At 44.0% G+C, this 13949-nt stretch overlaps 1 protein-coding gene across 1 annotated transcript in view; it reads right to left on the reverse strand.

Moving 5' to 3' along the window:
- Positions 1-6175: 6175 nt before the first annotated feature.
- Positions 6176-13949, reverse strand: part of LOC131281583 (uncharacterized) — a 57477-nt gene continuing 49703 nt past the window's right edge. Inside the window, exons 2-6 of the mRNA XM_058310926.1 lie at positions 7971-8069; positions 7675-7873; positions 7414-7592; positions 7175-7340; positions 6176-7098 (exon numbers count right to left, since the gene is read on the reverse strand). Of these exons, the coding sequence (XP_058166909.1) occupies positions 6176-7098; positions 7175-7340; positions 7414-7592; positions 7675-7873; positions 7971-8069 (1566 nt within the window). The remainder of the gene's footprint in view (positions 7099-7174; positions 7341-7413; positions 7593-7674; positions 7874-7970; positions 8070-13949) is intronic.

Raw genomic sequence — 13949 nt, forward strand, 5'->3', positions numbered from 1 at the left:
GTTGATATATCAGTCTTTCGTTTCAGACAAGGACTTAAGTACTACATTTCCCGACATGAGTTAACGGTGTGAACTAATGGCGTTGGTTAATACAGTAGAAAAAGGGTATCGTTTGTCCGCGTTTTGTGACCAGAGGGCGCACTGGGTTCTTCCGTTTGCATACTCTTCTGGCCTGGAGCCGATTACTTTCACGGGAATGTGATTTAAAACTAGTGGTAAGAGAAGTAATGTACAGTTAATTAGTGTTAGCAGTATGTCCGCATGCTATCGGTCAGCTCCCGTTGCTCAACAACGTTGGCAAACGATACACCGAGGGAAAGCGTGTGTTTTAAGCAAATTTGAATGAATGCAGTTTTGGTTAGAAGATAAAACGATATTGATATAATCCCAAAAATGTTCGATCATAAAAAGATAGAATCCAAAAACGCTTCAAACAGTTCCACTTGTAGCAAGTTGTTTGGGATTGATTTCGGGGAAGTTTTCTAAGCTGCTCATACCGACCTGCCGATGCGTTCTGGCGTGAGGTGAAACCGTTTAGGAATTTGGCGCAGAGCTGACATATCTTTTTACAAGCTTCCCAGAATAGTAAGATACAAAATTATGGCTTCAGTACCAGGAGTAGCCCTATCTGTTATAGAAAATGGTGGTGTTCTGTAGCTTCCGTTTTTCGTTAGGAAACTAAAAAAAATGTGGAAAGTTGATTGTTTTTCCTTTTAGTGCTTCTATGCGAGGAAAATTAGCTACTTAAAACAAATGTTCCGTGTTTATCCACGATTAGTGAGTCGTAATTTAGGGTCAAATCTGTCAAATAAATCTTTCATAAAGGAATACTTTCGGCAACACAGTCGGCTTGGTTATCTTTCGATTGGTTACGCATTTAAAGGCATTTTGTTTGCTAATGAATTAATTATTTTCTTAGGACAAATAAATTGAACTGAAGTTTATTTTATTTCAAACTACATAAACTCTGCCAAAATAATTCATTATTATGTAATTTATTTCGTCTATTTGATAAGTGGAAATTATATTTTTTTATCCGCAGTTAAGCCATGGTTTCACCAGGGACAATATATTTCCTACTGGTCAGCCTTCGACGTCTTGCGATCTGTTTCCTTAAGGGGAGTCTGTGGAAATTAAAAGATAATTATAAAGTATTATGAAATCATGTAATCAATTTGATGGGTGTGCAGAGAAAATGATTATGAAAAACGGGCCTACCATACGATTCAGTTTCCCCCCTCTTTGGCGGTCGAAAATAGTGATGCAAAGTAATTGGATATAACTTGTAATAATCCTACCGGTCGCCTTTGAACAGCGTTTCGCTCGGGACTCACAAATTCATCGGGGAGAGTTTGAGCTGTATCATCGATGTACATTGGTACCTGGTCGGGACATGGGGTCTCTTCTTCGTATCCTCCATATCCTGTCGTGTTTGTCATATCATTTGACGAAGCATCGCTTTCCTGTCCCTGTTTAATAAACACTACGGTATCACTGTATGGGAATTTCTCTTCTTCCGATGGCATCGAACTTCCATCTTGACTCTGTGAAGAATAAACAGGTGGCATAAAAGCCACTGTGTCCGGTTCGGGCAGCATTTCCACGTTTGGTGTATTTTCTTCAGTGTTTGGCTCGGCAGGCTCCAAGTCTTCAAGGAGATTTTCAGGTGAGTCATCTATGACATGTACTTGGTCGAGGAGCGGTATTTCTTCTACGTATCCTTCATATCCTGATGTGTAATTTGGTGAAGCATCGGTTTCCTGTTTAATAACCACTACGGTATCATTTTCCGGAATAGTTGATGGCACAGTTTCGTTGGTTTGTACTACTTCAGGAGGTTTCAATGCGGAGGAGTAATTCTCAACTCCCGATAGTACCGGACTTCCACCCTGACTCTGTGTAGGATAAACTGGCGGCATTAAAGCCATTATGTTCGGTTCGGGCAGCATTTCCACCGTTGGTGTATTTTCTTCAGTTGGTTGGCTAGCGGAGGACACTGAATCGGGCCGAGTTATTATTTGTGGCTCTCGTACAGATTCTGGGGCGGATTCAACGGCTGGCATTTTGGATACCGGAACTGTTGCGATGGGAATCCCCAATTGTTCGCATGCCCACGTATATGCTCCTTTAGTATTTAATTCCATCTGCTCGTGAAGGTTCAATTTTCGCAATATGGTAGGGATTTCCAACTGGGCGAAGCTGGGCCGATAGAAATCGTATATTGCTTTTATAATTTTATCGACTTTTTCCGGTGTCAGTTGTGTATTGGGGAATTTTTGCATTCTCTTGTAAATCGCCAGCTCGTAGATGTTCGTACTAGATTTTATATAATCGAGGCTGTACTCCGGTGCCTCCGTGGTCGTTATGGGCCGTGAAGAAAGAATAGAGCTGGAGGTTGTAGTATCATGGATATCAGGAGAATTCTTCTGCGTGCAAACGGCATCAGGTGGTAGTGGAATAACAAACGAAGACTCAGCGAGACGAGCACGTTTTGCCGAAGGCTGTTGCTGGTCGGTGTTTGAATTGGATTTATCTGCCATTGTAGAGTGCTCTGATGTTCGATTATTTATTACAATGTTTTGTTGTTCCCCGTTGGTGTCCGTGACTGTGATCGACGGTATTTGATTACTGAGAAAAGGTGAAATTGTGGGTGCTGATATCCTTTCTACACGATACTTCCATTCCGGATCATCATAACAACGGCCAACTTTATATTTCCTGTTTAGTCCGTCGTCGTCGAACTCAAACTTTTGCCAGATCAGCAGCGTACGCTTTTCGATCGGACCAAGTAATTCGGTCAATATACGATCCTCAAATTCGGCAAATTTGTGCCACACTTTCTTATAGTTTGAGTGCTTTTTGATTTTCGCCAACAGTTTTATCCTTTCCTTTCGTGCCGCGAGCCTTCGTTCTCTAATCCGTTGGTATTTATCGAGTTTCTGCGGCTTTCCAGACCAGTTGGTGGAACTCGACTGTAGCGCTATGTCTTTACGTTCCTCCTCTAGGACCTGATAACTGCGCGTCATACAACCGAGGCACTTTTTTTCCAACCCCTGTATTTTGGAGATTTCGCTTTCCATTCCACTTCTTGGAATTTTTAACAGTTGCTTTACATTTCAAACCGATGTTTCTTTTACTTGGCAGGTTGTGCAATTGACGTAAGGGTTGAAATAGAAGTGCTACGTTTCTTCGATATTTGAACCAGACGTTATGTTATAAAGTTGAACAAATGTTGTAAATGTTTTTGGTGTAAATTTGGAGTTTCATCAGCTAAAAACCCGTTGTCAACCAATGAGAATTGTCATCACAAAATGCCCATAAAAAACTGTACTCAAAGGCATACCGTTTTCTTATTAACATCTCGCATTCTTTCGCTCACCCACCCGCCATATTTATTCGCTCTATTAACGTTTTTCATGTAATGTTTTTGTTTCCTTTTCTTGTCTCTTGTCTACACGTTTAATTTTTGCTGCTGTAAAATTTCGCCAACATTTTTCAGTTCAGTTTCTTGGTAGCATTAGTTTACTTTACTATTCATGGCCATGGTTTGCTTACTGGGATGCAGTTGCTGAAGTGTGTATGACCACTATTTAAGCACTTTGCCTTCTGATGCTTGTTCAGATGATTAAGATTGCTCTCCATAATGGTAGATTCCCGCTTTTAAAGGGCGCCTTTTGCCATGCGTCCTGTGTTAGTTGGGAAAATGGGAACGACACAGCAATACGACAAGTTTCTTGCATGTTTCTCAGCATTTATTTTGCGAATTTGCTTAGTCGACGAGTTAATCGTGGATAGAGCGCACGACATTAACTTTTTTTTTGTTAGTAACGTTAATCGCGCATTGCAGTTGTTTTCGGGGTACGGCTTAATAGAGATGTAAAGATACTCTCGTGCTCTCAACACTCAGCAACAGAATCGATTTCAGTTCATATCTATCGGATCTTTCAAGCAAACTGGGGACATTCTTCCGGAACTTAATAGTAACTTTAGATGGCTCATGTTCTTTTTCCTTGTTGATGTGTTTTTATATTTGCCATGTTATGCACAACGTTCTTACGTGGTACATTTTATAAGGATCTCGCAAACAGCCCAATGCTGTAGTTCGTATTGCTTAATCCTAAAACAAGTGTGAAGCAGCCCAACGGAAATCATAGTTAGTTGAACGTTGATTTTTTCTGCTCATGTGGTCGAATGGATCCTACTTTTGTGTAGTATATTTTTTTGCAATTTGTTACCTTTTTTGATTTGTTGTTTTGTTTAAGCATATAAATCAATTTGCCATATTTATTTATGATTCAGCTTGGAAGCAATGGCCTATTTACATGGTACGGGACATTTGGTTGATTAGTTGCTGTTCCTTGTTGTATGTATGTGTTGTTCAGTACGACTTCTTTTCTTGTTTCTCTAGCCCATCCATAGTAAAACAACTAAATTTAAACTCTGCCATATACTGAAAAATCGTTAAATTTTAAATTATACTACCAACAGTGATACTTTATGGTGACTTTTCACAGATTTATTGCACCCACCAAGTAAAAACGAGTTTAGATATGAAGACCTATATTCCAAAAATGTCGATCTTCATCGCAATTGGTCTAGGTAGCAATTCAGATAGAAACGTATTGAAATTACGATGTTTGAAGTATGTGTAGTATTTGAAATTTATTTAAATTCTCTGCTTTACTCAACAGGTCCGCGTTTTTATTGATTGGTGCTTTAGTTTTCAACAATGCGTTTAATTGCACGAATACTTTGTTGTAGCATGATTTCAATAAACAATTACTAAACTTAGTTAACAATACATAGATAATACCTCACCCTTTGCTAGGCTTTTTATGATAAATTCTTTGAAATTGCTTTAACAAATTTTTAAACATCTTCTATTGTGCATCTGAACATAACGGGTACGTTAGGTTATATAGCAAAATGAAAATGTACAGGCGCATTTCGCATACGATAAGTGTATTTTGTTGTTGTTCTCCTGTGTTCTCTCGGTTGATCGGCAATGTTTGTGTTATTTGTTCTATTTCATACCATCTCTGCTAATAGACATAAAACAGACGCAGGTGAATAGCAGGGAGTTTTCATTGGTTTTTTTCCGTTGAGTTCGGGATGTTTGGCAAGGATGTGTGTCTACTTGAAATGACAAAAACGGTACCTTCGATGGGAAATAGAAAGTATATAAAGTAGTAATTTTGTTGCCACAGTAAGTACTAAACGTCCTGGAAGTATCTCAATTTTGTTTCTCAAGTGAATGTATCTTAGTTCCATGCAAGTCCACGTGCGACGCTGTACTGGTTTCTCAAGAGTACCACCCCCTGTGGTACGTTGCGGCTCGTGATTGCAGGGTCATTTCCTACACAACGCGATTAAATAGCTTGTACGGTAATTCAAGGTAATAGCAAAATAGCAAATACCTATTCGTTCATACAATCCTTTGCCTGCAGAAGGCTGTTCCGAGAGAAGTGGCTCAATTTACACATTAAAAATATATATATTCTTTCCTATACATTTCCTTACACAATCTGTTGACGATATGTAGAGCTAGACACTAGACAATGGTTTTTTTTTATTACGTTGTTTTTCCTTGTGAATGTCTCAGCAAGAAGCCATGGGAATGAAGAATACTTCAAAAGCTATCGAAGCGTAAAACCAATAGACATCACCGAGCTCAAATGCACGAAAAGGAGCGTTGCGTTTGCGTTTGCGTTTCCGTTACTAGTTTCTCCATTTCGGATCCATCCCGGATCCCGTTTTGCTTTAAACTGTCTGTTTAAATGCGGTTGGTTCGTTAGGTTGGCTTAGAGCAGCATTAGTGATCTGCACAGAGGTAACGAGAGGGAAGCCATAGGCAAAAACGAGAAAATAAACCTGTTATCATTATCTATTGCGACATCAGACGTTTGCTGGGAATGTTTTGCTGGCCGAAAAATGTTCGACTGGATTGTGAATTTTCAGGCGGGTGGAAAGGAAAACGCCAGCTTCTCCCTTGCCACTTCCTAGCAGATCATACAGCCTTGGGTAGTGATAGCGTTCGAAGACACGGTATCGGTGTTCTGGCCTCGTAACCAAATGGAGGCTGTCCATTGGGTGTGGCGCGTGATTCATCTACAAGGTAATATGTCCTATGGATGGGATGGTTATATCTAGTAGTAGCAAAGGATCTGCTCGTAATCTACTGTCCTAACTTCGCTGGACTTAACACTAGCTCCGGTTCGGTTTTGGTAGTGTGCACGGTAGACGCATGCAGCAGCGGCGCGGGCGCCACCGTGCTGATCGTGCTGGTTCCTAGGGTGATTGGATCTTGCTGCGTGAAAGGCGGTGGCGAGAAGATGTAGTTGCTACTGCTGCTGCTGCTGTTGCTGTTGTAGTGCGGCGAGGAAGCATCCGGTATCGAGCCGGCAGACGCCCGGTACACTGGGTACGAGGTCGACGGCAGTGGCGACAGTTGCCCGGGCAGCGGCGTACTACCGACGAAGCTTACCGATACCGGTCCTATCACACCGCCGGCCATCGAGCTGGTTTGGGGTGGCAGTGTTAGCAAGTTTCCACCAGAGGCGCTCGTTCCGGGCTGCGAGGTGACCGGTTTACTATGACTACTACCGCCGGCACTATTGCTACTACTATGGGCGGATCCTAGCAGGGTGGACCCGCCGTTCGCGGGCATCGGTACCGTGAGTGAGGAGGAACCGCCGGCCTGCTGCATCGTCTTCGTTGGCGAACTGAGTGGCGTCGGACCGATGACCATGAGCGACGTCTCCATCTGGATGTTGGAGCAGTGTTCACTGGGCACCGCACCGCCACTTCCGTACGCCGAAGTCTGCAGCTCACGCGCCGGTTTCTGCTGGTGGACCGATGTCCGCTGACGGCGTAGCTTGCTGTCCTTTCGCTGGTGGCTCGATCCGCTGCTGGGTGAATGCTCGTCGTCCGGATCTTCGCCCGCCAGATCTATCACCTGCATGTCCGACCGAGCCGCACCGGATGATGATTGTTGACCAGCCGCTCGGTGCCGGTGCGAGTCGTCCTCTCCATCCGATATACTAACGATAGCTGCCTCATCCCGCCGGGAGTCAATCTTTTTCAGCTCTAAAGGTGGCTCTACAGGAAAAATGGATGGAGAAGGAAAATAAACCAAACTGTAGAGAAAGGCTACATCATTTATTGACCATCGTACCTTCTAATTTCTCCGGCTCTTTAATGATAGGAACGATTCGGTTCGAAGACACCTTCTGCTCGTTTTGCAGAAACAGTGACGTGGTCGCAATTTGCCGCAAGGCCTCCACACCCTCGTAGGTTTTGGTTTTGACGATGGATTTTGGATAAATCTGAGGCTGTTTTGTCTACAACAAAGAAAGAAAGCCGAAGACGGTTAGGGTTCGGTTTCCATCAAGCAAGAATACCCTCTGCTCTTACCGGTATATGAGGTCCGCGTGCTATCGATACTCGTTTACTGTCACCTCGCAACAGGGAAGTTCTATGATCTGCGTCTATCTTGGCGTTTTTCTTATCTCGCGCTCTACGACTAGATGATATACAATGGGATGGGCATATACAAAATAGGATACGTAATATACAACAAATTAAGCCGAGACCTAAAACGAGTGGGAGAGAGAAGAAAAATATGAATCACTTGCTCGGTGGCCCTTGCCACTCCATTTCGGCTCGGTCAATTACCAATTAACGATGGCCCGATTAGTCTTAGTTCAACCGTCTTGAATCCTTTCTCGCCGGTACCGACGAATGCTATCACTAAACCAATTGCTATGGTACCTAAACCTACGTATAGGAAGGCATTGGCGAATGAACTGGGTCCTCTGAGTACGCCGAGTAGGTCTTCATCGTCCGAGGATCCGCCTAACGATGAGTCTTGTATCTGCGCCGCGAGGGAGAAGACCGAGGGAAAAGTGCACAAGTCAGCTGGTTTTTTAATTGAGGCTCGTCGGGTTCGGGTTTCCCACTCTCGGACTTACCCGATTCCGTTTGACCCATCGCCGATGGCAGGAGGCGGGTGTTTCCTGCACGCTGCAACGTCTTCCTCTCTCTAGCCATGCTGCACGACCCTGGGCACACTGGGCAATATAGTGGCAATGATGAGATGAGGACAGAAAAGAACGGAAAGACGATTAGTAAACGGGCAACTGGACCATGGAAAGAGGGGAGTCAAAGAGAGGGGTTGAGGTATTGAAGGAAATTGTCTAAGAGGACAGCGAAGAAATATAGTTGTTTTTTTCCTAGAGTTGGAAGTCGTTAGTTCGTAGCAAGTCACTGCCTAAGGATGCCGTTACAATTAACCTCTTTTCGAAGGAGCCTGAGAATGTTTTATCACAGCATTTTGATATGAAGCTTTCATTTAATTAATGCGAGAGTGTTTCATTCATGGTACTGCATTTCACAAAGTTTTTTCTTGTATTTTATTTTGTCTTCATTCGTTGCTGATTACGCCATTATTGGAACGACGTTTGTTGATCTCGTCACGTTGATCGTAATGTTCGACTTTGGCAGGTATTTGAAGAAGAACACGGAGAAAGAGAGAGAGAGAGAGAGCGAGAGGAGGAAATCGGGGAAGTAGCTTACCTAGAATCAGCAGAATAGTGGAAGTAGATAGAGTGTGCAGAAAGAAGTTGGTGCACGGTTTTGCGAGGCGTACACAGGCGTGTATGCAGAGACAGTAATGGAGTGTCGCTTAGGTCGTTTCAGCGCGTGAAACGTTGTTAGGTAATTAGAAAACACAAGTGAAAGATAGATTCTAACTACATCCAGTAAAACGGTACTCAAGCTGGCGGGGGCAGGCTGTAAACAAGTAACAACTACGGAAGCTACCATCTAAAAACACTAACAGAAACCCAAAAACATCACAAGCATTCCACGGGCAACGCACGGCATTGGGTTTCGCAGCGGTAGTAGAAGGATGCGCTTCCATTCTCTCACGTCGAAGGCGACGCAGCGTCGAGGCTTACTTTGCCACATTGCTGTGATGTGCTTTATTGTGCGCTTGTGACTCTTGCTCTCGGTTGCTGTTGTCATCTATTGTGCCTGATTGTGTTCGTGTTTCAGTGTGTGTGTGTGTGTGATTGTGAGTGTTTGTGCGCACCGGTGTTTACGGTATTCGGGGAGAAGTTATGGCGAAAGTTTGTCGTATTGACGGATTTATCGTTCACGTCTCCGCATCGAATCGTGGTCGTCCACTCAGCTCGTTTAGCTTGATTTATATCTGCGGCCTAGAATTACTTACCCCGTTTTGAGTGTGAAATTTGTGGTATGGTAGTAAGTGAATTTTACTTCGTGGTACTTAGTTGGTATTGAATGGTGATCGAAGTAGCACTAGCCGCGTATTGGCAGTGCTTTGTCTTTTTATAAGGTAGGTAAACTATAATTATTCGACTAATTATTATCATTATCAATCTTTTATACTTTTGTGGTAAAAGTGGTAAGTTGTTTGCTTGTAAATACTTTTACAACAACGTCTTTGGGGACAAAAGTTATATTGAAGTCCCTCCCTATTGAAGACCCTCAATTTACAACATAACATCAAAGTTAACTGGGTATTTGTGCTCCTTTTTACAAAACCCTTTTTTTCTAGTATTTCGGTTCTGTTTTCATGTCGTCATTTCATCATTTGGCAGCAATTGGCAACGTAAAAGATTGATAGACCATTCGCTGGTACCGGAATCGAAGTGCCTGCGAAACATCCATAAATAACGAATGTGTTCATGCATTTTAATTACTTCCTAATCACTTTAACTTGACGAAGCTAAACGCGCTCGAGCGGAAGCGCAATTTGAAGTCGCACGGGAAAATTCCTATGTGTCCCATGAGGCCAGAGCTGGTAACGTTCAGTCCCAACACCCAGCTCGTCGTCCTAGTTCCGGTTGGTCAATCCGTGGCACGAAAGGACGGATTTACTCGGTGGGAGGTTCGCGACTTGCATCGTCGTCTTTCGCCCACAACGAGTTGGAGCAATGGCTGGTGGTGGCTGGTCCTGCTCGGTATAATCACGTTGTCGTCCGACTGGCCTTGCCGACATAGTGTGCTATGCTTCGGAATCGTACCGCTTCACCGTACCGCGACGATAATAATAACCGTTTCTAATAACGGCGATAAATGTAAACGTCAGCTAAAATTGTGCATATTACGCGCGATGTACTGGGTGGCCGGTGGACATCCATGAGGTCTACGAGGCCTTCGGTACGATACAACGACCCCGGGAAGTCTGGCACTAATCGGTGACCAACACGTACCACGGGGAAAAGGACCAGACGCAAAAGTTGTAGCACGTAACGGTGAAGCAGAACGTTGCAAATGTTTAACGTTCAACATCCAATCGGTTCGCCAACGATGGACAACGACAAACGGTTGATTCCTTTGCTTTGACTCTAACCCCTGACTTGTATCTCGTTATAAAGGGAGTATCGTTGAGGAATCAAATGAGTTTTCGCCCGACGATGATTAGGTACAACAAATCATGGAAATTAACCTCCGGTAACCGCTCTGCAATATACATAATTGCAATGTGGTACTACAAATTCCTGCGACGGACTGTTGGGCCAAGTCGTTTTGAGTACGGAAAATGCAATTGGAGCACAGATTATCGACTTTCTTGTCGATCTTGTTGTTTGAGTGAACAATATTGGTTGAGTTTAGGAATAGACTTTACTGGAATATTAGAGAATTATTTATAGGCTTAAAATCTACTAATACCAAAATTGTTTTAATTCTTGGTTTTGGTCCAATAAAATTAATCAAATGAGGTTTGCCCGAAAAAAATGTTATTCCATTTAGCAACCACTTTCTTATTTAAAAACCGTGGTCATTTCATATTTATCAAAGTCATCCCGGAACCCATTTGGGGGCTAAGATTTCATGATGAACCATCCGTACCATAAAAAAATCGTTTGACGTTTTTACTTGAGGCTCGTTCTACCTCAGCGAGGGTGCAACGGCGTTTCGTGAAATGAAATTCCGGTCCCGAGATTCGCTGACATAATAGTTTTAAGCTGGGAAACGGTCCTTCCGGGTTCGTACGTAGCTGCCTCATCAAGGCGGCACATTAATTTCCCTCCGTGGGCCACCGGGAGGTCATAACACTCACAGTCGGCGCTAGAGACTTGTTGTTGCCGCCCGTTTCCGGCCCGATGTTTCCGGATTCCGTTCCGGTCAGTGCAACAAGGTTCGTGGGGGGAAGGTTCCGTCTGGCTTTAAGGCCGGCAGCAGCGTTTTGTTTTATTTTTCGCCACCGTCCGAGACCGTTGCTTGAACCGCAAGGGGCCACTTGACCAAAACGAACCGAACCGATTGTCTTTTGCAGCCCGCAACAAGTGCCCTATCTGTGTGTATTTTATGAGCACACGTAGCCGCCTCTAAGCAAACCTCCTCCAAAGCGAAAGGGACACTACGGTGGACGTGTGTCCAGTTTCGGGGTGCTAGTAAATCGTGAACCGAACCCGTGGAACGTGTGCTCCGGGTCGCTTAACTGGCCGGCTAGCAACAAGTTTCTCTAGTCGACAAGACAAGAAGAAAAAAGGCCACGATTGAGAGAGAGTAAAAAAACAGGTGCTCCTCCCCAGTGAACGAGGTAGGACAAACATCCGCGAGGAGCTGGCGGTCTTCCGGCCTTTGAAAAGGAAGTTCCACTCATGCAGCACGAAAGGCCGGAAGTAGCGCTGCCCGGAGTTTCTGTTTGTATGGAGTACAAGCAAAAGGAGCTTCCAGTAGGATGAGCGTCGAGATAAAGCACATCATTAAGGAACTACTGTAGACACACGAGCATACACACACACACACATCCTTCCTAACGGTAAACGATAAAAGCCATCCTCCTTACGGCACCCTATGGTCGCCTTGTCTGAGACGTAGGTCTTGGTCAACAGCGCAGTCTTGTGTGTGGGGAAATTCACTTTAACCTCCCCAAGGCAAGTTCTTCTTTGGCGCACTCCTTGGAATGAAGTGGGTCGGTTTTCTGCTAGACGAAACACATCGTCCTTATGCGAATTTCGCTTCCCCGGACTCGGTGGTTAGTGAGGTTGGTGTAGTTCCTGGTCGTTTGCGGTTCGTTGGTCAAGCAGAATGGCAGAATGATGTATTAATCAATTAGTGGTTCATATTTAACAGTTTGGTATAAGAAACGCCCTTTGGTAAAGACACCGTTTAAGAAAACAAAAACTAAACAGGAGAATACTTTCATATCCTTAGTGGACAGCATGAGTTTCAATTGAAAGTTTGTGGCAACAAATATTTTGTTAGCATCAATTTGAAAAGATGACGTTTAACATAGGTTTAGCGAAAAATTTGGAAATATTTCAGTCAGCAATTTGTTGGCTCCATTTCGGGACATTTCATTTAATTTCGCAACCAAATAACAAACATATCTATTTACAGATATCGATTGCCTTCACCTTCCGGTGATGGCTTTCACCGGAAACCGGCTGTGGTGGTTACACACAGCGAGAAAATTAGAAAAACGCATCCATTTGATGATGGGAAATGCATTTTCCAGCCCCAAATCAAAAGCGAAGCATAATCGGTGGTGATGATTGCGAAACCTGGTTGCGGCTGGCATGGCTTTCAATCGGTTTTATTGTATTGCAAAAACCGACGCCTGGGCAACCGGAGACAGGTGGTAGATATTTTACATTTTATATTTCCGGCCCACAACCCGCCGCTACGTGTCGAAAGAAAATGGCAGCCGTACCCCCGGCACGATGATGGGCTTATCTGAGGCCGGCGAAGGCCACAACGGCGACCGCAACAAACCAAAAAAAAAAAGAAGGAAAACAGGAAAACTACATTGGAACCAACTCCGGAAAATCTAATACCTTCCCCCCGGGTCCCCCAGCCCTTCCCTAGGTTTGCCAAGCGAATTAAATGGGGGCTCAGTTTCGCGATGCACTTCTGACAGCCTCGATAGCACGATAAACACGGGTATTCGCACGGTCACCCGGGTTTTCCGGTGGTTTCTATTTTAATAGAGGAATGGGGATGCAACTAACCACCCTCTCTCCCTTCTTTGACCCCCGGAGACCATGACTGTGCCTCGCAATTGAAATAGAATAAATAATTTCGTCGCTCGCCCAAAATCGTCGAGCGGCGGGTGATGATGCATTCGGTTGTTTCGTTTTCGAACGATTTCAGGGGGTTGGAGGGGCCATCTTTTACCACCCCAATGCAACCCACTTCCCTCTACCGTTTGTTGTGTGGCTGTCGCATCAAGGGCTTTTCCCCGTCCGTCGTACCCTGTTTGCTTCTCGGTTGGTGCAGTCTGTTCCGTGGCGATGCAAAACCCAGCCGAATCCCAGCCAAGGATGGGGCCAAATGCTTTTTCCTCCATTTCTATTTTATTTAAATGGTCGAGCCACAAACCAATAGGAAGGGCGAAGGGGGAAAGGAATTTTCACCGAAGTAGAAAGTGGACCGGCAATGGCAATGTCAACTAATTTCGGAAGGTTCTGGTTTCCGCGTGCGGATGGTTGATATTAGTTTTTGTGTTTGCTGAGCATGTTCGAACGCCCGTTTCCGGTCTGATACCGATGGAGAATCGGTATTTACAGATGATGTATTGTGTCGGTTTCAAAATGTTAGACTCGTATTTGATTTGACTTGTTCTAAATAGTGTCGAAAGAATCGTTTCTTTGAGTTATTGGGACAACATTGGGTGTTTATTTAAAATGTATGTAAATGCAAAATGTAAAATGTTAAACATATTATAATATTGGATATTTTTTCAATCTTTTAGGTAAAATTAGATCAAAGAAATGATCAAATAACGTTCTCCTGAAGGAGTTGAAAAGCATTCCTCCGCTTCCCTTATGCAACAGGCCAGCGATCAAGTGGCGATTCATTCATCGAAATGCGTTTCAATTGATTTAATACCGAATCGATTTCGGTTGACACTTCGGGGAACCAGGGGCGGTTTTGTATCAATTATCCGTGTCCGGTCCGACCCTCGGGTGGTG

Source organism: Anopheles ziemanni, chromosome 2 (assembly GCF_943734765.1).
Source record: "Anopheles ziemanni chromosome 2, idAnoZiCoDA_A2_x.2, whole genome shotgun sequence".
In the NCBI taxonomy this organism is placed as follows: Eukaryota; Metazoa; Arthropoda; class Insecta; order Diptera; family Culicidae; genus Anopheles; species Anopheles ziemanni.